General features: G+C 23.2%; 1 protein-coding gene across 1 annotated transcript; it reads right to left on the bottom strand.

Moving 5' to 3' along the window:
* Window positions 1-584: 584 nt before the first annotated feature.
* On the bottom strand, window positions 585-26,201 carry LOC127284800 (zinc finger protein 726-like). Its single transcript, XM_051310482.1, has 7 exons — window positions 26,162-26,201; window positions 25,416-25,732; window positions 16,986-17,037; window positions 16,392-16,532; window positions 11,563-11,706; window positions 3,261-3,338; window positions 585-1,120 (listed from the first exon to the last, which is right to left on the bottom strand). The coding sequence occupies exons 1-7, from the start codon at window positions 26,199-26,201 to the stop codon at window positions 837-839; spliced, it is 1,056 nt and encodes a 351-aa protein (XP_051166439.1). The 3' UTR covers window positions 585-836.
* Window positions 26,202-26,513: the final 312 nt, after the last annotated feature.

Genomic DNA, 26,513 nt, shown 5'->3' with positions numbered 1-26,513 from the left:
CTGTTTTTTTTCTTTTTCCCGTATAATTTTTTGTCCATTTATATAAAATAAAATCAGTTTTAAACGAACATCAAAATTGTATTTAACATACATTATGAATAAAAGCTTTAGAGAATATGCAATTATTTACGTAAACGATTTTTTTTTTTCAATAAAAAAAGACATCAATTCATTGTTTTAATTTTTTATTCGTCATATTGTAATTACTAACACAAAAAATCATTATAATATTACAAATTATATTTAAAAAATAATTCAACAAATTGAATACTAAGAAATTTTACTTTCAATCACATTACTAAATTTAATATATAATTTCTGTGGAATAAATATATTATAAGATTAATAATTATAGAATACAAGGGGGCTACGCCATTCTCTAGAATTTTCGAGACAAATTCTGAACGGTACGTGAATTGCATGGTGGGCGAGTACAGCGAATTCCAGCGTAGTGTCGAAATCCCCCCCCCTTCCCTCTATCCCTCCTTTTCCCCTCCCCCCACCCTAAATTTAGAGGTTAAGATCGTTTCAAGACTCTGAATATAGCCGCAAGTTCCCCCCCCCCTCCCTTCTCTTCTACCCCCCTTCTCATGACTTGCGGCTATATTCAGAGTCTTGAAACAGCGGCGGCGTTGGCGGCGATATCTTTTTGTAATATAGGTAGATATATAGCTTATAATTATAAAATATATACATAGTATTATATTATATTATACATAATATGTTATATTTCGTCAATTTTATATTAATTATTTTATCTGATTAATTAAAGAACCTATTTCTTTCATATATTTCGAAAAAAAAAATAAAATAAATGGTTTTTATTTTTTAATTACCTATTTACTATTTTCTACATAATATTCATTATGTTTCGATGCTAAATGATTTTTCCACTCGTACTTTCTGTAAAATGCTTTAGGACAATGTGGACAGAACAAATTCTTTTTTTTACCACAATGAAGTCTTTGATGTCGCCTTAAATTATCCATCCACTTGTAACCTTTACCACATTCTCCACAAAGAAATTGTTGATCTTCAATTGCAGTTGTATATCCACGAGATGAATTTGCTTCTTCAAATAAATTCACTGGATTTAAAATAACCTCGTTTCTATTTGGATCTGCAATGTATAAATAATAAAAAAAAATATCAGTAATTTAATCAATTAATTATGAAAAAAATTGCCATTATAGCTAGTTAATATTATTAATATTTATTATTTTATTTTATAATAATTGTTTTTTTTAATTAGTCTAAAAACAATTTGATGATAAAACTGAAAAGTTCATGTTTTGTCAACAATTTTGAGGTTATGTCATATCGAAATAGATATAAACTAAGTTTTTTTGAAAAAGGTCATTTAATTTTATTGTTATAATTAAATATTTTGTTGTGCAAAAATTTCATTGACTTTTTGAAAAAAACTTATTTTAAATATTTCGATTTGACATAACCTCAAAATTGTGGGATGCATGATTATATTCTAAAAATATCATTAGTTATAATTTTCATTTTATGGAATTTCATTTGTCATAATTACTTTTTGAGACGAATTTTTATTTGTTCGAATTAGTATTTTGTAGAATTTTCAACAAACGAAATTTTTAATATTAGAGAATTTTTATATAACCGAAAATTCACTTCACAGAATTTTTATTTGTTCGAATTTTTATTTGTCAGAATTTTTATTTGCTCGAATTTTCATTGCATTTAAAAGAATTTTCATTGGGTAGAATTTCATTGCATAGAATTTTTTTTCAGAAGAATTTTCATTTATTCGAATTATTATTTGATATAATTTCCATATAACCGATTTTTCATACTAAAGAATTTTTACTTAACCGAAAAATCATTTAACAGAATTTTTAATTGATAAAATTTTCATTTGTCCGAAAATGCAAATCACCGAACAAACAATCGATTTTGGCGCGATTTTTAAAATCAACCAATCACAATTTTATGGATAATTTTTGATTGGTTGATTTTAAAAATCGCGCCAAAATCGATTGTTTGTTCGGTCATTTGAATTTTCGGACAAATGAAAATTCTATCAATTAGAAATTCTGTTAAATGATTTTTCGGTTAAATAAAAATTCTGTAGTATGAAAAATCGGTTATATGGAAATAATATCAAAATAATAATTCGAACAAATGAAAATTCATTTGAAATAATAAAATGAAAATTCTATGCAATGAAATTCAATAAAAATTCTTAAAAATGCCTATTATGTTAAATGAAAATTCGAGCAAATAAAAATTGTGAGAAATAAAAATTCGAATAAATAAAAATTCTGTGAAGTGAATTTTCGGTTTTATATAAATATTCTGTAAAATAGAAAATTGTTTAGATAAAAATTCTGCAAAATACTTGAACAAATAAAAATTCGGCTCAAAAATGAATAAAATTCCATAAAATGAAAATTCTAACTAATGATTTTTAGAACATAATCATGCGTCCCTAAAAAACTTATTTTATATACTTTGATCTGACATAACCTCAAAATTGTTGACAAATATGAACTTTTCACATTTAAATGTTAAACATTTTTAGATTACATCAAAATTTTAATCTGATGAAGATGCAGAATATTGTATAATATAATATTAAAATATATTATAATTTTTATATTACAATATAATTAATATTTTTATATTTAAAATATATTTAAATTATAACATAAACAATATAAGCAATAAGAAGCACAACAAACGAATATAAAAAAGTAATTATAATTTTGAGAAAAGTACATTTAATCATTTTTAATGATGAAATTACACTTGTATACAATAATATTTAATTGCTTTTTCTTTCTTCAATTGGAAATTTTTTTTTTTTTATATAACACTATTTTGAAAAAATAGTTATAATTATAAAAAATACTTTTATAAGATAAATGTTTTGATGAATATTCAATTATTGCGTTTTTTTTAAAACAATATTTAAGTTTTATGTTTTGTTGAATAAACATCGATAATATATATATGTAATATATAGTTTCAATTGTCATACATGACACCACTTCGAGTTCTTTTAAAATGAACATTAACTGCACATTTAGTGTGACGACTTTTTTGATGTCTCTCAAGTTGTTCCTTGGAAACAAAACGTTGTTTACAACCATAGCATTTAATTTTACCAAACGAAGAACTATAATCTACGCCACATATTGATTGATGATAATTAATTTTTTTCAAATATTTATAAGTCTTTCCACAAAATTGACATTTCCATAAATTTTCAGCAGCGTGTGTTCCATTACTTGTAATATTGCTGGCTTTTAATCCAAATGGTACAATAATGAATTTACATTCATCGATAATATCCATTTCATTATGATCTGTTGACAAAAAAAAAAAAAAAAATAAAAAAACAAATGAAAAATTACAATTAGCTAATTATATTATAAATATTTTCCATTATATATTTTATATTTTCCATTGTTATATCAAAAAAGATAAATCAATATATTGTATAATTGAAAAAATAAAAAAGAAAAAATGTGGAATTTTGGTAAAAAAAAATTTTTTTCTCCAATCGTGCTCAAACTTGGGTAATTTCCAGATAGCACAGAAACTTACAGCAAGTTTGCGGCAAGCTTACCGTGCAAGCTTGCTGCAAGCTTGTCTGAGCTAGCGAAATGTCCCACCCGCAAGCTTGCTGTAAGCTTTCCAGGAAAGGTTGCTGAAATCTTGCCATGAAAGATTGCTGCCAGCATACTAAGAATGATTGCGGCAAGCTTGCTGTGAAAGATTGCAGTAAGCTTGCTAAGTAAGGTTGCAGGAGAATTTCAACAAGCTTCTGGAAAGGTTGCTGCAAGCTTGCTGCAATTTTTAAAAAATACATTTTAAATTTAAAAAAAATTTATTTGTTTTCTAAATTTGAAAATCCTTGTGACGTTTATTATTATTAATTATGTCCTGTTTATTTTCATTTGGAAACTTAACGAGAAAATTTTCGGAACAAATTTGAGGGGACTGGGAATTGAACCCGGGTTCGACAAACACTAACCAAAGACCCTAACCGAGAACCTACTCGACCAACTATCAGAGAATAAAAAAATCTTGCTCTTAACGCTCGACTGTTTAGTGTTTAGTCCCAGTCCCCTCAAATTTGTTTCGAAAATTTTCTCGTTAAGTTTCCAAATGAAAATAAACAGGACATAATTAATAATAATACACGTCACAAGGATTTTCAAATTTAGAAAAGAAATAAATTTTTTTTAAATTTAAAATGTATTTTTTAAAAATTGCAGCAAGCTTTGCAGCAACCTTTCCAGAAGCTTGTTGAAATTCTCCTGCAACCTTACGTAGCAAGCTTACAGCAATCTTTCACGGCAAGCTTGCCGCAATCATTCTTAGTATGCTTGCAGCAATCTTGTAGCAATCTTTCATGGCAAGATTGCAGCAACCTTTCCTGGAAAGCTTACGGCAAGCTTACCCTGGATGGGACAGTTCGCTAGCTCAGATAAGCTTGCTGCAAGTTTCCGTGCTAACTGGGTTTATTTTATGATTTACCTATTCTTCGTATAAATAAAATAAAAGAGAACAAATTTATAGTCATTTCTATAATATTGTTAAAAGCAAAGCCGCGAACATTCCAGCCAATAAAAAGAAAATCACATTTATAGTTTTTTTTTTTTTTTTTGTATTTTCATGCAACAGCACAATTTTAAAAACAAAAGAATGAGATCAAGAATAGTAATAGAAAAATAAAGAAAATAATAAAATCATGTATTCTTGGTATTATTATATTTAAGGGTTATAAATTTTCGGAAAATAAATTTTTTAATTAAAAACTATGATTGTTTATATAAGAAAAAATTCTAGACCGTTTTCACAACACTTTTGCCATCGGTTAATCAGCTGACAAAAACTGCGCTCGTCGCTCCCTTCACGATACATATATTTATGAAGTGCTCCGTCCATGCTTCTGCCATCTGACGGTGGCAGGACGTAATGAACCTGTAATTATATTAATTTCCTACTTTTCCTTTTTTTAATCGCGTTTTTGTATAATTAGTCAAATTTAACTATTTTTTCAGTTTACTTTTTCCATTGAAAATAAGTTACTTTTTACTAATTGTTGTAGGATAAAGTCAGACAAAATTTTATTAAGTTATTTTTAACTAATAAAATTCAAAAGAGAGTTGTATCATAAAAAACATTGTTTTGACTTAAAAAGTTAATTTTAAGAAATTAATTTTTTCTGAAACTTTATTCCCATAAATATAATATTACCAATTAATAAGAACGTGTCTTCTTTAAGTGTCAAGAAAAATAAATCGTAAAGTGAAAATATTAATAAAAAAAAAAAGAAATAATGTTTATTCCATTAAGTATTACAAGTATATTTATATTTATTTTATTTTCAATAAATCCAACGGTCAAAGAACCAATTACATAATTATTGTATATAATTATCAATTAATAATAATAATTTATTTCTATCAATAACGGCTATGTAAAAAGTCACAAGTGTGTAAAGTGATCTTTTTCACACAGTGTTTAATAATAAGTTACTTCACACACAGTTTAGCGTGTGCAAAATTCAACTTCACAGGTGGGCATAGCATTAAAAAAAAATTAAAATACAAAATTGTATGCTGCTTGGATTTAAAAGAGTATATGTAATTTACACTGAAAAAAATATTCTTCGTTTAAGAATATTATAATGGCAAGTACTAATGTTATTCTATTATTTCCATTCTTAAAATAATATTTCTTTAAATAAAAGAATAAATCAATTTATTGAAAAATAAGGGACGCAAGTTCTAAATATTATTAGTTAGAATTTTCATTTGTCAGAATTATTTTTGAGCCAAATTTTTATTTATTCAAATTAGTATTTTGCAGAATTTTCATCAAAACGATTTTCTATATTACACAATTAGTCGGTAAGGTAGATTCCTGTGTCGGTAATTTTTGTATTTTTATTTTTCATAAAAAAAACTATTTTACCATCAGTCGGTAAGGTAGATTTTTGAGTCGGTAAAAATTTGGCTCAAAAATAATTATGACAAATGAAATTCCATAAAATGAAGAATAACTAATGATTTTTAGAACATAATCGTGCGTCCCAAAAGTAATACAAAGGGATTTTTTGGATTCCGTAGGATTCTTTTCAGAAAAAAAAGAGAAATCCTCTCAAATGAAGAAATTTTTTTTCTTTGTAATATATTTGCAACAATTTCTATAATATTGTCCATTGCATATGAAATATTTCATTTCTAATTAATTTAAGAATTAGTTTAATATAATTAGTATAATAATAATATTTTAAATTTATCACTCAGCGGTATTTAATAATTAAGATGATGATATTTTATTATTTTTTTTAATTTAACCTAATTCGAAGTGATCGATATCATCATCTTAATTATTAATATAAAATTAGTTATAATACAAAACTATTTTTTAGTTTTTTTGCGTCTATTTATGAATTACACACTATTATATGCATTAGTGAAATAAATAATAAAATGAGTACATATTAATGTTTAATGGCATATGTCATTTCGAGAAATGTGATTTATTAATTACACTTTTGTCATAAGTTTTAATAGTAATTGTCCATGATGTTTGTTTTTAGTTGATCATCGTCACACTCAAATGTCATATGTTTTAATAGAGATTTTGCCCAATGACATCGCTTGCCACATTTCGTGCAAATCCAGAAACTTGGATGAAAAGTATCTGAAAAAAAAATATTTTTTTTTTTTTTAGTACAAGTAAATATATAAAATTTCTATTCGTCTAAAAATTTCTAAATATCACACACTATTCAAACGAAAGATAGACATTTTTTTTTGTTATTAAACATTCTCTATACATATACAAAGAAATTAAACTTGTATTTTTAAATATATACATTAGACATTTATTTTATTTACTAAACTAAGAAAAAAATGATTTTGATTCAAATAATCGTTTACTTGACTATTATCAAATAAATATTCAAGTACTTGAACCAAATAATTTTTTTTTTTTAATCAAATAAATTGTATTTGAACCAAAAATTTCTCTATTTGAAACAAATACCATTTAATTGATTCGAATAGAATTTATTTAATTCAAATAAAAATTATTTGGTTCAAGTAAATATTTATTTGATAATAGTCAAGTAACCGATTATTTAAATCGAATAATTTTTTTCAGTGTATTATTATTTTTCATTTTTTGCAAAAATTTTAATTCAATTTTTTAAAATATTTTTTAAATTCAAAATAGAGGGAAATTTTTATACAGTGGTTGGTGTAAACATCTTTTATAGATAAAGAAGCATTTTGTAAAATTTATATATTTATTATAATAGTGTAATAATATAATAATTTAATAATAAAAATAATAAGTAAATATAATTAAAAATAATAATATAATAATATATTATAATAAAATAATCATAATAATCATATAATAATGATATTATTATTATTATATTAATATAATAATATTAATTATTATATAATTATTTAGGTTAAATATATAAAAAAAAACCGTTTATATATTACAGAAATAATATTTTACAGACGTAATATTGGCAGACAGTAATCATGTAAGTTTAAGGACATGCGTGACATGTGACATCACAGCTGCATGTCCTTAAAAGTCACTTAATTATTTTTTATAAATATTTTTTTCGACAAAATAATACTTTTAATTGTACCTACTAATTAAAAAAACACGAAAATTTAACAAATTTGTTGAAATTTTATCACATTACTCTTTTTTTGAACAATTTTTAGAAATTCTTTAGCTTATAAACTTTTCAAGGATATAAGTTTGAAAATCAAAAATATATATGGGTGATTCTCCAAAAAAGATAATAAATATTTGAATGCTCATAACTTCCTTAAAAAGGCATTAATTTTAAAAGTCTTTTTTATTCAAAATGTGTGTTTTTAAACGTACTTTTCAAAAAAAAAAAATCGAAAATTTTTTCAAAAAAAATACTTCTTTTTACGAAACTTTTAAGTCTAGCCCGATAATGGACAAACGATTTTTACAATATTTTCGGAATTTTTCAAAAATATTTTTGAATTTTTTAAAAATATTTTTGGTTTTTTTTATACTACGTACTTTTATGTATTTTGATACGTTGATTACGAAAATCATAGTGACAATACCCAAAAATTTGATTTTTATGGTGAAAACCGTAAAAAAGTCACAAAATTTATGGTTTTTTTCGTTTATTGGGTAAAATATGCAAAAATAAAAAAAAACGTTCAAACAAAAGTTATAGATCTTATTAAAGTACATTTTTTATATCTGATGAATTTTTTTTATTTTTGCATATTTTACCCAATAAACGAAAAAAACCATAATTTTTGTGACTTTTTTACGGTTTTCACCATAAAAATCAAATTTTTGGGTATAGTCACTATGATTTTCGTAATCAGCGCATCAAAATACATAAAAGTACGTAGTATAAAAAAGAACCAAAAATATTTTTAAAAAATTCAAAAATTTTTGAAAAATTCCGAAAATATTGTAAAAATCGTTTGCCCATTATCGGGCTAGACTTGAAAGTTTCGTAAAAAGAAGTATTTTTTTTGAAAAAATTTTGAAAAAAATCGATCAGTACGTCAAATGAGAAAAATGACTTTTTATCATTAAAACTCAAAATTTTTATAATAATATCGTTTAAAAAAAATTTTCGATTTTTTTTTTGAAAAGTACGTTTAAAAACACACATTTTGAAAAAAAAAGACTTTTAAAATTGATGCATTTTTAAGGAAGTTATAAGAGCATTCAAAAATTAAAAGTCATGAAAATTCTCCAATTTTCAAAATTCCATTACTCGAAAACGGCTTGCTAAAAAAATTTGAAAAAATTCATGGAAGCTAGTCTCAATTAGTATACTAAAAGAAAAAAAAAATCTCAAAAAAATCGAAGATGGAATCGCATCTATATATTCATATTTCAGTACCCCTTGACGTTACGTTCCTGGATCAATAAGTGAGGTTAGTTTTCCGTATTTAATTTTGACAGCTGATAGGGCTGAAAGTACTTTATCAATAAAAGTTTTTTGCCTTTTAATTTTGTTTTCACTCCAACTATATTTGATGCCAATAAATAGAAATTTTTTTTTAAAAAAATCGAATTTCCATTCCAGTTACTTTGAAAAAAAAATTTCTCCCTCGAAAATGACCAGTTTCTGGAGAATCACCCATTTTTTTTTCTATTTTTTTTTTAAATTCTTTCTAAAAAATTAGTTCAACAATTTTATCATGATTTATAATTTATTTGATGTTGACTTTTTAAATGAGATATCCAACGATGTTTATATTTAAATTTTCGATAACACACATAACATTGAAATTTTGGTTCTTTTAAACATTCAAAACGTATATGATTCTGAAGAGATTTTCGCCACCAGTAATTTTTTCCACATTGAAAGCAAGTCCATATTTTATCTGTAACATCTGAAAAAAATAAATTAAAATTTATTTTTTGTAATATATAAAAGTAAAAGAATTTTCTTTTCAGAAAAAAAAATTTAAAATACAAAAAATAATTTTTTAATCTAATCTAATTTATAAAACTCTGTGTGTTAAGAATATATTCAATATTTTTATTTATAAAAAAATTAATTAATTTTTATTTACAGAAATTCAATTTTTTCTAAATTAAATAACTTTTTTTATGACAATTAAAAAAAATAGCGTACATCATAATTTGTATACTCTTCTAATAATTATAGACAAATCTTCAAATTAGTATTTTATACATTTTATTTTCAATATTTTAAGAATACATGCCAATTTTCTTATCATATATTTATATAAATACAATTTTTAGAAAAAAAAAAAACACTTTTAACAAGCAAATGTATGTTAAACAGTTTATTAGAGTGTTTTATTCGATGAAAACAACCAACAATCCTTCATGAAAAATTCTAACATTAAAAAAAATATTGTTTAAAATTTTAAATAAAAAAGAAAAATATCATTTTTATTAATAGGGTGATCAAAGGCATTTTTTTTTTAAATTTTGACCCACGCCTATAAAGAAAACGTAATCTTATGGTTCTTTGTTTCTATAAAATTACGTCAACACTTAATTTTTTAAACAAAAAATTATTTTTTCCTCAGTAAAGAATATTAAACAAAAAAGAAATTTATTTGATTCAAATATTCGGTTACTTGACTATTATAATTAAATAAATATTTTCCTAAAATAAATAATTTTTATTTGAATCGAATAAATTGCATTCGAAGCAATAATTTCTGTATTTGAAACAAATAATTCAATTAAATTGATATTATTTTGAATTTATCACTCGGCAGTATTAAATAATAGAAATGAATTTTAGGAAATAATTATTTGATAATTTACAAATTTTTACAATAAAAAAATTTTTAGCTACCGAATTTTTTTTGGCAGAATTTTTATTTTATATTCATTTATACTTTACATGATTTTTTATTTAAGAGAATTTTAAAATAATCGAATTTTAATTTAACAGAATTTTCATTCAATCAAATTTTATATGATTCGAATTTTTAAATGACAGAAATTCCAATTCACTGAACTTTAATTTCTATACGAATTTTTAGACGCCGAATTTTCATTTGTCGAAAATTACAAATGACCGAACAAACAATCGACAAATAGATTTAAAAATTTTAAAATTAACCAATTAGAAAGTATCAAGAAAATCGTGATTGGTTAATTTTAAAAATTTTGCTGAAATCTTTCTGTCGATTGTTTGTTTGGCTATTTGTAATTTCGGACAATTGAAAATTCGGCGACTTATTGAGTCATTTGAAGGTTAGAAAAAATTGTTTTTTGAAAACCAGAAAAGACATTTTTGTGTTTTACAGTTTTTGCATGCTACATTGAGGACTTTTACAGGTAAGAAAAAAAGAATTATTGAAAACCAGAAAAGACATTTGCAGGGTGGAAAAATGTTGTAAACCTAGATTTCCATTAAAATATTCATTTATTATGAATTTATATAACAAAATAACAATTTTACAGAATTATTTGTAGAATTTTTATTTCACCCAAGTTTTATCTGATCAAAATTTCATTTAACAAAATTTTTATCTGGAAATCAGAGAAAATTATTTTGAATTTTTTGTGGCAACCGTGAAAAAATTTATTTTAGTACAAATAAAAGTTCATTTTCGCATATATACAAATGAATATTTATATGACGTAATAACCAAATAACCGATTGTTTGAAAATAATTTTTATTTTTCTTTAATGGAAATTAGAAAAATATTTTATTCTATGGATTTTAAATAAATTATAAATAACCCCGTATAGAAAAAAGTGAAAATAATAATAAAAAATATATATTTTTATATAACTTTATTTTGTATTTTTTTCATTTCAAATAATTAAATGAACATATATATAATAACGATATTTATTTAGAAATTATTATCATGATAATAAATTTTTTAATAATATAATTTTTTTTCAAATAGTTTTAATTTTTTTTAAAAAAAATTAAATATATATGCAAAATTATTTTTTTCCATCATTAATAACAATATTGTGCACTTTAATTAAATGTTTTTTCAACATCCATTTATGTCTAATTCGTGTTTTACAAATTGGACAGGGATGCTGTGGCTCCTTGCAACATTCTTCTCTTTTATGTCTCACTAGAGATTGCAACCATTTATATCCCTTTCCACAATTTTGACACATATGACGTCCCCAAGTTTTTGCATTAGTCTCAGCATCACTATAACCTAAAAAAAAAAATAAACAAATTTATGAAATATATTTTTATTATACATTTATGTAATATTAGTATATATATATATATGAACAGTTCCAGTGAAATAAATATACATTTTTGATGTTATTAAAATGAAAATCATTTAAATTAAAAATACAATCTTAAAATTAATTATATAGCCTTATCTAATATATATAAAATAAATAACTAATTTACAATTATATAATTACAAAAATTTATTAAATAAAACAAATCTTACATTTACAAAAAATTATTAAAAATATTGTATGTACAAAAAGAAAATTTTTTTTGTAAAATTATTTTCATTAATATTGAATTTTTAATGTCAATTAAATGTTTCTTGAAGATGGAAATTATTAAAATGTGCAGTGAGAACTTGTTTATGTCTAAATTGTCGATTGCATACAGAACAAGTGAATTTTGGTTCAACTCCACATTCAAATTTTAAATGTTTATTTAATGAATCCCTCCATCGATATACTTTTCCACAATTTCGACATTTTTGAACATTTATTTTTCCACATTCTTCACGTTGATGACGATAATATGAACTTTTCCAGTTGTAAGATTTACCACATTTGCAATGATAAATACGACGATTTAACCATTCTGAAAATAAAACAAAAAAATGCTTTTTGTATATAAATCGAAAATCATATACATCTCGATCAGAAATGGGTTTGAAAATATTTTTTTGTTCTTTAATAAAATATAATTAAAAACGAAGGCATATTTTTTTTTTTTTAATGATAATTTATATATAAAATTATTATTTGGCATCTTTTCTTACATTTTTAATTACAAAATCGACATCGAATATACAAAATGTATATAGTCTTTATTTTTCTTTTTTTTTTATATAAAAAAAATTTTAATTCATTACTATCGCAATTATATATATATATAGATACAATTTGTTTTTAAAAAATAATCGATTGTTAGTTTTGTATAAATACATGTTTGTTATGCAATAAAAAAAAAAATACAAAAATACATTTGCGGAATTAATTAATGATGAAAATTAATTATGATGATGAGTTAATAAGCTAACTCAATATTTAGTCGTTTATTTAAACGTTTTTAGAAGCACACAAAAATGTAATAAAATATTTTCTTTTTTTTCCTATTAAAAGTTAAATCAGATCATTGAAGGAAAAAAAGTTTTGTAAAATTTAAGTTTTTGTACAATTAGCACCGGTTTTATAATAATAATAATAATAATAATAATAATAATAATAATAATAATAATAAAATAAAAATAAAAGGAAAATTGTTGCGCAAGCGAAGCTAGCGGATATTTTTTCCAAAATGCCTTATAAACGCCACTTTCCGTACTTTTATTGAGGGCGAAAAGTATACTCTTGCCGCCGATTAACGACGAGCTAAAAAAAAACCTTTCTCGCCAGCTATTATTTTAGAGGTCATATCCACACAATTAATTTGTAATAAAATTATATTAACCCTTGCGTGCCTGAGCTGGGTCCCTCGGACCCAGACAATTTGCTTTTTTATCTACTTCTATTTAAGAAATTTTTTTTTTCAAAAACATCAAATTGGATAAGCTGATGCTATAACCTACATTTTAAAAAAGAAAGAGAATTTTTTTATGTAAAATTCTTTCTAATACATTATTTTATAGCTCTTATGTACTTCAACATATTCGCTTGAAAATCGTTACTCGGTGGTTATCGGGGTCGTTGATTACGAATCCGGTGTCCGTTTTTCAAAATTCAAAATGGCCGATCCAATATGGCGGAAGAATTTTAAAAAAAAATCGTTCGGTATCGCTTGAAAATCGTTAATCGAGGGGGTTTTTGGGGTCGCTGATTACAAATCTGATGTTACTTTTTAAAAATTCAAAATGGCGGATTCTATAATTATGACGAACAGGAAAATTAAAAATCAATACAATTTATTAATATCAGATTCGTAATCAGCGACCTTGAGTACCTCTGAATAACGAGTTTCAAGCAAAACCGTCAAATTAAAAAAATATATCCGCCATATTGGTTCCGCCATTTTGAATTTTTAACCCCTTCGCAGTCCAGTTAAAAATCGCTGGTGGGCCTAAAACGGTCCGAAAAAAAAGTTTCCAAAAAAATATGACTTCATCATATTTAAGGTTTTTGTGGTCGCTGAATTCGAATTTGAGGTCAGTTTTTCAAAATTCAAAATGGCGGATCCAATATGTCGGACAAATTTTTAAAAAATCAATCCAATTTGCCTGAAATTTGTTACTCGGGGGTTTTTGGGGTCGCTAAATTCAAATTTGAGGTCAGTTTTTCAAAATTCAAAATGGCGGATCCAATATGGCGGACAAATTTTTAAAAAATCAAACCGATTTGCCTGAAATTTGTTACTCAGGGGTTTTTGTGGTCGCTGAATTCGAATTTGAGGTCAGTTTTTCAAAATTCAAAATGGCGGATCCAATATGGCGGACAAATTTAAAAAAAAATTTTTTTATTCAGCGACTACGAAAACCCCCGAGTAACAATTTGTGGTCAAAACGCATTAATTTTTAAATTATCCGCCATATTGGGTTGCCATATTGGATCCGCCATTTTGAATTTTGAAAAACCGACCTCAGATTCGTAATCAGAGACCCCGAAAACCCTTGAGCAACGAGTTTCATGTAAATCTGATAAATTTTAAGTTTTCATGGTCGCCATTTTGGGTCCGCCATTTTGTTTTTTTGAAATCTGATTTCGAATTTGGATTCAGCGACCCTAAAAACCCCCGAGTAACAAATTTCAGGCGAATCAAATTAAATTTAGTATTATTTTTTTGCGATGGCCATATATGGCCACTTGCACAAAGGTGGCACGACTTTTTCTGGCCACATATGGGCCCTGGACTGTCAAGGGGTTAAAAAGTAACATCAGATTTGTAATCAGCGACCCCAAAAACCCCCTCAATTAACGATTTTCAAGCGATACCGAACGATTTTTTAAAAATTCTTCCGCCATATTGGATCTGCCATTTTGAATTTTGAAAAACGGACACCGGATTCGTAGTCAGCGACCCCAAAAACCCCCGAGTAACAATTTTCAAGAAAATATGTATAATTTTTGCAAAATTCGTCCACCATATTGGATCCGCCATTTTGAATTTTCCAAATCTGACGCCAAAATAAAATATTTTTTGCAAATAAAATTTGTAAAATATTATAATTATTATTTAGAATTAAAATATTGAATATCCTGATATTAAATCTATTGTTTTTTATGGAATTTAAGCAACTGGGTCCCTCGGACCCAGCACGTCAAAAAATGAACTCAGGCACGTGAGGGTTAAATTATTTAATTTTATGAATTATCATTATATAACTTCACTGAAAAATTTTTGGTGAAGGTTATATAGCCTTTTAACTTTCCGTTTTGTAAATTTACAACTTGATGACGCAATATTTTTTCTGCGTCCGCACGTGGTGACTTTTCTCCAACGTCCGACGTAGTAAAATTACACTTGGCATTTTTTTGTGTGCATGTAAAAAGTAAGGTTATGTTTTCAAATTGTTGAATTGTTTTTCACATTTTTTTTAAAATTATTTCATTTTTTCTCATTATTTAATAAGAAAGATGCGTGTAAAACAATTCAACAAGTTGATAACATAACCTCACATTTCACATGTTTCTTTCATATAGGAATTTATGTGAGATTTTATTTAAAAATATTTATCAAGTGATTCAGAAGAAATTTCATATGGATTTTAATGTGTGTGATTTCATAATTGAGGAATAAAAAAAAATTAAATATTTTTATATAATATGAGGCGTTTCATATGAGAACGACATATAAGATATAAGTCTCAGATTTTTATTAACTTTTGGATTTTGAGAGACACTTTGGTGTTAAATAAGTATGTAAATTTTGAATTAAAATTTTTTAATATTTTTAGAGATATTTGCATTAAAAAATATTTCTTCCTATATTACAAAAAGATATCGCCGCCTCCGCCGCTGTTTCAAGAATTCTTGACCTAGGAGGGGGGAGTCCCCCCTCCTAAATTTTGAGGTTATGTTCGTTTCAAGGCTCTGAATTTAGCCGCAAGTCCCCCCTCCCTCCTCTCATTTCCCCTCCTCCGCCAAAAATTGACCTAAATTTTGAGGTTATGTTTGTTTAAACAAAAATTATGTAAAACTTAACAACTGCCTAAAAAAGACTTTATAGGGCAGTTTTTTGCCTAAAAAATCCTTTTTTAGGCAGTTGGCCCAAACTGCCTTAAAAAGTGATACTTTATCTGCCCAAAACAGGCACAAAAAAGACACTTTTTCATGTCAATAACGAAAAAATTTTATTTTTAATCCAAAATCACAAACATAACCTCTAAAATTTTTTGCATTTAAGGTCTCTTTTCTCATGGAGCGTCACTTATACATTTTACGTAAAGTCATTCCTGTAAAATATTAAAAATATCTAGTCATAATTTATTAATTCAATTTTTACATAAATACGTAAAGTTATCAAAATATGTCAATTTTTATTATTATTATTATTATTATTATTATTATTATTATTATTTTACTGCAAAAATGTATTCATATTGATATGTTACTATGTACAATTATTATTATTATTATTATTGATTAGTGTTATTCCAATTCATATTGTGTACATTAACCATGTGCCTCATAAAGCTACTTCTTTGTTTAAATTTTTTTCCACAATAAATACAAGAATGTTTTGGCATTTGTCCACATTCCTCGCGTAGATGACGATTCAGTGATATTTTCCAGGCATAACTTTTACCACATTGGTTGCAGTTAAACGGTCGTTCAGAAATCGGGCAAGGAATTTGTATTTTGTAACTGTCATCTGAAATCAAAAATTTTGTTTCTCAAGTTTTATTCTGTTATTTTATTAGAAAAAATTTCAACCTTATTAACGTATCAACTACAAAAAGTTCAAAAAAGAAAAACAATTTTTTTTTTCAGTTATTTATAATAATGACAACACTAAATTTTTATTTACTACTCATCAATATATATATATATATGTAAGTACACATGATTTTTCACACAATTTTTGGAGTTATAAAAAATAGTTATCAGAAACAAAATTATACTTCAAATCTTCAAATTACTTACTTGATTTAGTGAAAATTCTAAAATTTTTAATTTTGGAAATTAAACAATTTTATTAAAGTTTTATTAAATTTATTGCAGAATTATAAATATTTAGCTAGAGTAAAAAAAAAATATTGTACAATATTAATAGAAATTATTTTTTAGTGATGAAATTTTTTTTCTCCTGGTTATTTTGAAAAACCTTCTTTTGAAAAAAACGCGCGAACCTTTATGTAATTTGAACTTCTTTGTACCTGAAAAAACAAAAACGAAACAAGTATTAAAAAAAAGTTTTTTAGCGCAAAAAATTTAATTTATACATAATTCTAAATACTCACCAATTTTGTTTTTGTTTAAATATAATTATTACTTGTTTATACAATTGTAATATTTTAAACAAATTTTCGTTTGACGCAGTGACCAATATTGATTTTTTTAGCTAAAAGAAAAATAAAGACAAATTAATATAATAAAAATCATTATAAAATAAATAGTAAAATATTTTCCAAATTTTTTTTTTCTGTAAAAAAATAATTATAATAAATTATAATAATTATTATTAAAAAATTTAATTATCTATATAATAATAATAATAATTAATACGCCAATTAAAAGAAATTTATAATAATAATAATAAATACAAAATTTAAAACCAGCAAAATTTCTTTAAATTTATTTTTTCTATACAATTTGTACATTTATAAAATAACAATAATAATTTTTCCACATAAGTGGAATTAAATTATTTATATATATATATATATATAATTTATTAGTTATAAATAATCCGAGCACAATAAAGTTATATTAAAAATTTGAAATTTAATAATAAAAACTATTATTTGGATCGTAGGCATGAACATTGGTATGAATTGTATGAACATTGGCTATATGAGGACGTAATTGATATTTGTGTTTAAATTTTTTTAAACATATAGGACAACCAAATTGTGGTTCCTTTCCACATTCAACACGTTTATGTCTGACAAGTCCTTTTCGATATTTGTAGATTTTTCCACAAGCGTTGCACAAAAAATGTTTTTCTCCTGCAATCAAAAGAAAGAAATGTTCGAAAAATATACGGATAACGGGATAAGAACAATAATTATAAAAATAATAATAATTGTTATTATTATTATTATCATTGTATGTTATTTAATTAATTTTTTTTTCCTACACTGTAATCCAGAGAAAGCACAATACAAAATAAAGCAACGTCAATTCATGCTTCATGTTTCTTTTTTTTTTATGTTCATGAAGCAAAAAATTTCAGGAAATATATTTTTTTTTTTTGAATTGAAGGAAAAAAAATAATTTTATAATAAAACGACCATAAGGGACATTCCATGTGAGATTTTTATTTGAAATTTTTTTTTGATTTTTTTTCTAAATTTTTGTAAAAAATAAGAAAATGTGTATTTTTTTATTTTTTGATTTGATAAAAATTATGGAAGTTATGATTTTTTTAAATTTTCTGTTTTTCAGAAGCCGAATACTTTTGAAATACATTTTTCTCTGTCATGCTAACAGATAAAAAGTAATGTTATATATGAAATTTGTTCGATTTTTATTTAATATTTTAAACATTATATTATTCTATAATATTAATTTGTAATATAATAATTATAATATACCTATAATTATAACATAATTATAATATACCTATTAATATAATATTATAATACTATATTACATTTTTTACCACATATTTGGCCAGGTCCAAGTGAGGCAGCGCCATCTAACATTGAAACTAAAATTTTGGAAAATTTTCAACAGCCTTTTCTTGAAAACAAGAAGGTAAAATGCTTTTTCCTTTATGGATAATTGATTATTGGCAAGATATACACCAGCTAAAACTTTTTTTGAGTTAAAATAATAAATAAAATTTCATGTCAATAAATTAAATATGAGCACTTTTTTCACAAAAACTGTAACAGTACTTTCTCAGAAATTACAATCAAAAATGCAATTTCCATTTGGAAAATTAATAAACGCTAAAAAATACACGACCTAAGATTTACCAATCACGAAAATAACAAAAAAAAGTATTTTAACATAACATATTTTACTCATTATGACAGCCGTTTGGCAGGTTATATATGTCACCAGACGTTTCGCGGTTTTGCCGAAAGGAGGAGATTGGCGCTGTTGCTAACCACCTGAAATACATAATCTACCAAAGGGCTGTCACAATCAGTAAAGCAGTACCAATATGTTAAATATTTAATAAAATTTTTTTTTGTTATTTTCGTGATTGGTAAATCTTAGGTGGTGTATTTTTTAGCGTTTATTAATTTTCCAAATGGAAATTGCATTTTTGATTGTAATTTCTGAGAAAGTACTGTTACAGTTTTTGTGAAAAAAGTGCTCATATTTAATTTATTGACTTGAAATTTTTTTTATTATTTTAACTCAAAAAAAGTTTTAGCTGGTGTATATCTTGCCAATAATCAATTATCCATAAAGGAAAAAGCATTTTACCTTCTTGTTTTCAAGAAAAGGCTGTTGAAAATTTTCCAAAATTTTAGTTTCAATGTAGATGGCGCTGCCTCACTTGGACCTGGCCTTCGAACGAATTTCATATAAAATCATGTTATCTGTTATCATGACAGAGAAAAATGTATTTCAAAAGTATTCGGCTTCTGAAAAACGGAAAATTTAAAAAAATCATAACTTCCATAATTTTTATCGAATCAAAAAATAAAATAATACATATTTTCTTATTTTTTATAGAAATTTCGAAAAAAAATAGTTCGGTCAAAAAAAAAATTTCAAATAAAAATCTCACATAGAATGCCCCTTATGGTTGTTTTATTATAAAATTATTTTTAACAAAAAGCAAATATGGAAAAAAAACATAATGTTTGCTCGCAAATGAAGTAAAATGGAAGGATATCATTGGAAAATAATCAACAACATTTGAAAGTTAAATTTATTTAAAGAAATTAGAAATTAATTCTTTTTTTTTAACTAAAACTGTAAATAACTGGGTTACTCTTCTTTTTTTTATATTATCCATCCTTGTAAAATAATGATGAATGAAACCTGAAAAATATAAGTAATTATATAAGTACAATAATCAGTTTGATAAAAAAAAAAAATTTTTAATGAAAATTTTTATTAAAAAATAAAATAAAATTATAATTTAGTGTATTAAAGGTCGTTTTTTTCTCTTTTCTAACAGTAAAAATAAATAAATTTTTATTATATAAAAAAACAATTCATGAAAAATTTGAAAATACTTATAATGAATAATGAAGTCAATAAAGTGAATATATTCTCGAAATTTTTATTTGTTGCGATAATAAAATACAAAAATTCATTTCTGATGAATAAAAATACATGAAAATAAGCAAAAAAAAAAAGAAAAAAATATATCTAAACTAAAATTAATGATTTATATATAATTATAAAGCTTGACAAAATGACGAATTTAAATAAAAGAATGAATATAAATTCGTAGTGGAAATACATATATTAAATACAAATCACTAGTTTATGTATGTAAAAAATAATTGAGTGAGGAAAAAATATGTATTTTTTTTTACTTATTCTCTGAGAGAATTTATTTCTATTAAATATACCATTATTTAAATATCTACTGGAATATAATAAAAAAAAAAATTTTTCATTAAAAGCATATTTTTGCCACACTCGGCGCGCGTATAATAAAATCATCAGCAAGTGCCACCTTATATTTTTATATTATAATATTAAATTTTTATATTTTAATATAATATTATGTATTTTAATATAATATTATAATGTTTAATGGATAAGTAATATCGGAAGGCACAATGTTTTAAGGCATACATTAATTTAACCTTTGACCATATATAATTATAAATTTTTTAAATTTTGTTTGACATTTTAAAATATTTTTTTTTTTATATAATATATATATGTTATATATCTCAATAAATTAAGGTTACATAAACAATTTAGAATCATTTTTGTTATATCTTAAAATATTAAAAAGCATTTTGTTATACAATTTTCAAATAATGTAGCAATAAGAAAAAACAATAATGTCAAATTTAATAAAAACAAACACCACTTTTAAAAAAAAAAATTATTTCTATAAAAACGAGCGCAATAGATAAATTAAAAAAAAAAAAATACAGTAGAATATAAATGTCGATATGCAAAATATGAATTGACAGTCACTGTGTTTTTTGTATGCACATTATATTCACTGAGAGAAATATTTTCTGAGGTATTGTTTACAATTATGGATAGTAAAAAATTGTCATTTTAATGCATTATCAAATTATAGAGCAGAATTAAATTTTTTGTTAATTTAAACAAAAAAAAATCAGTTTCATTGACTTGCTTTTTTTTATTTAAAATCAATTTTTCTTTGATTCATATGAAAAAATTTGTTTAAAAAAAAAATCCAAAAAACCAAAAAAAATTGTTTCGAAAAAAAATTTTTTTTGCTTCAAACAATGAAAAATTTATTTATTTCGAAAGAAAATATTTTTATTAAAGAAATTTTTATTTTTACATTGAATTTTGAAATAAATTGAAACTAAAAAATGAAAAATTTATTTATTTCGAAAGAAAATATTTTTATTAAAGAAATTTTTATTTTTGTATTAAATTTTGAAATAAATTGAAACTAAAAAAGTAAAAATTAAATTTATTTAAATTAAAGAAATGTTTTGTTTGGCCTTATAGCAATATTAGCGAATTTCTTTGATTTAACGAACAATTTTTTTTTTTGAATTCAAAAAACGTTCCTTGAAAGAAAGAATTTTTTTTAATAAAATATATTTTGTATGAAACAAAAAAAAAAAAAAATCGAAGAAAATGATTTCTTTAAATTAACAAAAACTTTTTTGTTTCTGTGTATAGCCAAAATGATGGAAATTGCAATTCTACATTTTTTTACTAATACTAACAAAAAAGTCTCAAGCATACTTTTATGTCTAATATCACTATGGCATTTCTTTCAGTGTTTATAGTATGTGCATCCATTTACATTATTACTAATACATTTTTATTTATGTAATATCAAATTAAAACTTAAATCTATTTATAATAGAAAAGTTCCCTGCAGTTCCTAAAAGCATTTTATTATTTAAAATTAAATACTCTCACAATTTAAATTAATTAAAAATAACTTTTTTTTTTATTTCATTCAAAAAATTTTTTCTATTTGCATCGAGTTAAAAAATCATAATAAATCATTAATAAACTGAAAAAAAAATTTGATTCAAATAATCAGTTGACTATTATCAAATAAATATTTATTTATTTTATTTTATTTGAGTCAATTAACTAGTTTTTGAATCAAATAAAGAAATTATTGATTCAAATACAGTTTTGTTTAATTCAAATAAAAATTATTTTTAGTTCAAATAAATATTTTTTTGATAATAATAAAGTAACCAATTTTTTGAATTAAATAAATATTTTTCAGTGTAGAATGCAAAATTAATATTATTATTATTATTATTTTATTTATTCGAGAGCTTTGGAGTTGCATTGATTAAATTTCCACTTCCAATTGAAATAAAAAAAAATTAATATTTCAATTAATTTAGATTTAGAGAGTATAAATTTTCTAAAGCTAATGTTTAAAATACGTTCTTCATTATACTGATTTTTATTACTAATATAAAAATATCACTGATTATTATTATTATTATTATTATTATTTTTAATATTATTATTATTTCAATAAAGACTGTAAGCATAAAAAAAATTAAGCGTAGTTCCTATAAGCAAATATCTATCACCTTATAATGCATAAAAAATAAAAAATTTTTATTTAATAAAATTTTTTTAAAAAACAATTTAGAAAAAAGTGAATCAAGAGGCCATCAATATAAAAATTATTTATATTGGAATTATTATTTTTTTTTCGTTGTACATTTTTGAAATTTTCTCTCTTGATCCACTTTTTTCTATAACATTTTATAGAAATTATTAGTGAATTAAAATTTAATAACGTCGAAAAAATCCTTTTTTTAAATCACTTTTTGTAAACATTTTTAGTCAAGTGAAATCTTGAAGTTATAATTATTTTTTTTTTCATTTAAATCTCTTTTTTTCAAATATAACATTTTCCTAAGCAAATGTGATTTTTGACAAAAGGAAGACATTTTTGTTTAAATCGTACATTTCATGACAAAATATTATTCAAAATCAACATTTAAAAAACAAAAATAAAAAAAAAATTTAAAAAAAAGCTAAAATAATCATAATAATGTCTCTATTTGTAATAATGGCGTTATAATTATTAAAAATTATAATTAAATCTACGAATATGTTTTTCTATTTGGAGTATCTTAATGCTTATTATATTTTTTTTTTAATAATAATAATTAATAAGCAATATAATGATGATATTACTGCAAATATGTAATTAGCAATACATCCGAATTTCAAAAATGTTTTTATAAAGCAATATTTTTATTGCAATTGTGAGTATTTTTATTTATTTTTTTCTTATTAATGTAATTCACTGTCTGTGTTGTAAAGTGAATTATATTATAAAAAATAACGATAAGGAAAAATTTCTAGATAATTTCTTAAATTAATAAGAATTATATAAAATAAAATTTGTTTTTCATTTTCTCTATAAAAAATGTTTAAAAAATTTGAAAAAAAATTATTTAGAGTAATAAAGTTTAAAAAAAAAAAACATACATAATATAATACGTAACAAAAGACATACAAAAAATGATACAAATGAAAATTTTTATATAAAAATATTAAATGAAGAAAGCTATTAGTTACGATTTTATAAAAAGTTCATCAATGAATTCTTTGAAAAAAAATATTTCCAAAAAAAATGAAAAGAAAATTCGTTTGTAAGTAACAAAAATAATAATTTTTGAAATAAGTTTAAAAGAAAAATCAGACAAATAATCGAAAATCAATATTTTCGAATTTTTAAATTAAAAAACAAAAAATTTAATTCTTAAGTGTTTCAATGCATGTGTAAATAATTTATTTTTTTGCATTTTAAATGTTGTATTTTAATAAAATTTATATAATTTTATAGTAGAAGTAGATTTTAGGGTTACATAACCTAAAATTTCAAAAAATTTTTTTAAGTATGAGAAATTTTTAATTTTCACCCAAATGCAATTTTTAATTATTTAAAATATTAATATTATTCAGAATTTAACTACAAAACTTTTAAAATTAAAATTTTTTTTTTTTTGAATTAAAAATACAAAAATGTGGAACGCATGATTATGTTCTAAAAATCATTAGTTAGAATTTTCATTTTTTGGAATATCATTAAAATCATCATCAAAACGATTTTCTATATTATACAATTTTTATATAACCGAAAATTCACTTCGCAGAATTTTTATTTCTTCAAATTTTTATTTCTTAGAATTTTTATTTGTCATAATTTTTATTTGCTCAAATTTTCATTTAACATAATAGGCATTTTAAAAAATTTTTATTGGGTTGAATTTTATTGCATAGAATTTTCTTTTAGATGAATTTTCATTTGTTCGAATTATTATTTGTTTGAATTTCCATTTAACCGATTTTTCACACTACAGAATTTTCACTTAATCGAAAAATCATTTAACAGAATTTCTAATTGATAATAGAATTTTCATTTGTCCGAAATTGCAAATGACCGAAGCAACAATCGATTTTGGCGCGATTTTTTAAAAATCGACCAATCAAAAATTATCCATAATATTGTAATTGGTTGATTTTAAAAATCGCGCCAAAATTGATTGTTTGTTCGGACATTTGCAATTTCGGACAAATGAAAATTCTATTATCAATTAGAAATTCTGTTAAATGATTTTTCGGTTCAGTAAAAATTCTTTAGTATGAAAAATTGATTATATGGAAATTATATCAAATAATAATTCAAACAAATTAAAATTCATCTAAAAGAATAAAATGAAAATTCTATGCAATGAAATTCTACCCAATAAAAATTCTTTAAAATGCAATGAAAATTCGAGCCAATAAAAATTCTGACAAATAAAAATTCTGTGAAGTTAATTTTCGGTTATATAAAAATTGTGTAATATAGAAAATCGGTTTGATGAAAATTCTGCAAAATACAAATTCGAACAAATAAAAATTCAGTTCAAAAATAATTATGACAAATATGAAATTCCACAAAATAAAAATTCTAACTAATGATTTTTAGAAAATAATTATGCGTCCCAAAAATGTTGGGACTAATTATTGTTTTGACTGTTCATCTGATTCTTCTTTTTTCTTCAAGTTTTAATTTCATAGCAAAAAAAAAAACCTCAAAATTTCGATTTTCAAATTGAAAATTTGAATTGAAATTTTTAATATTTTTACATTATTATTTTTAATGTATTCCTATAAACAATAGAATTTTCTTTCACTTCTTAAAGAATTTATGAAAAAAAAAATACAAATTTTTGTAAAAATTGTATTTTTTTTGCGAAATTCAAATGCAACTACAATATATGATCATTGAAAAAGCACATATAAAAGTTATAAAAATATGTATATAAAACTATCTCACAACTAATTTTTTTCTTTCTATATATTTCTAAAAGAAAATTAGATTTTCTTAATTTATGGGAAAAAAAATGGTTTTTTGTAAAAAAAAAAAGAAAAAAAAAAAGTAGTGATTATATAAACTATATATGGACTCTTATACCACTTCTTCCTGATAACGTTTGTCTTTATGCATTCGCTCCATGTGACGAGCAATGTGCATTTTTTGTTTTGCCCGATAAACACAATGGGGACATTGAAATTGTGGATCTTTACCGCATTCCCACTTGGTGTGATTGCGAAGACTGCTCTTTAATTTATAAACTCTGCCACAAGCCTGACAACTGAAACCCTCTCCATTTGGCGATGATGATCCTTTGCCTGAATCTGATCCCGATCGCCATACGCCCGATGAAACTGCTCCCCATCTTGGCCAATTTGATGCTGTCCATTTAATTGCAGAAAAACTGAGGTCCTCGGCTAAAACAAAATTTTCCAATTTTTGTTAATAAAAAAAAAATAAATAAATATATTAATTTAGCCTTTCGGGGGTATTGCATAAATTATTTTTTTTAGAAAGAGTTTTTATTTTTTTCTCATTAAATATTTTGCAAAAAAAAAAAAATACCATTTTCAAAAAAAAAAAAATGAATACCCCTTTGGCTAATTTTTAAAGACAAAATTAAAATTTTGTGTAAATAAATAAAAACAAAATATCATTTGAAAATAAAGATATCAATTCAAAATAGATTTCGAATATTTTGAAGTCCAGTATTTTGAATTAATATCCCGCTTGTTATGAATTGAAATTAAAAGAAATTTCAATTTATTGATTTTTAGTTTCTACAATTAAAAATCAATGCCTTCTATATAAAAATTCGCTACATATAGGAAAATTGTTATATTTACCTATTTCTAATTTATCCAAAATATTTACAATATTTTTCATCTATATAAAAAAATTCTAAAATTTACCAGAGTTCAAAAATTTTAAATTCCCATTTTTTTCACACCAAAGAAAGAAAAAATTGTGTCTTGAAAAAAATTGAATGAATAATTTTCAAATTTTTATTTTTTTTTTAATCAATTTATAAAATTTCAATAATTTTTTTCTTATCGATAATTTAAATAAAGTATAGTAAAAATTGCAAATTGAAAAATATTCATTACTATTTTTTTCGATGCACCAAGAATATATTTTAGATTTCTATTTACAGTTTTAGAATGTAAGTTAGTATGCATGCTTATTTTCAAAAATATA

Source organism: Leptopilina boulardi, unplaced genomic scaffold (genome assembly GCF_019393585.1).
Source record: "Leptopilina boulardi isolate dan_hultmark-lab unplaced genomic scaffold, ZJU_Lbou_2.1 LbouV2_121, whole genome shotgun sequence".
Classification (NCBI taxonomy): Eukaryota; Metazoa; Arthropoda; class Insecta; order Hymenoptera; family Figitidae; genus Leptopilina; species Leptopilina boulardi.
Note: the sequence above shows the minus strand (reverse complement) of the source record. Positions and strands in the feature narration are given on the sequence as shown.

Bases quoted from the DNA above. Each gene is read 5' to 3' on its own strand.
- LOC127284800 (XM_051310482.1), bottom strand. From the start codon at position 26,201: ATGAAAAATATTGTAAATATTTTGGATAAATTAGAAATAG. The intron at 25,733-26,161 runs GTAAATATAACA...ATTTTGTTTTAG, and splicing joins TTTGGATAAATTAGAAATAG to CCGAGGACCTCAGTTTTTCT. The intron at 1,121-3,260 runs GTAATGGAACAC...TATACATTGCAG, and splicing joins AAAAGCCAGCAATATTACAA to ATCCAAATAGAAACGAGGTT.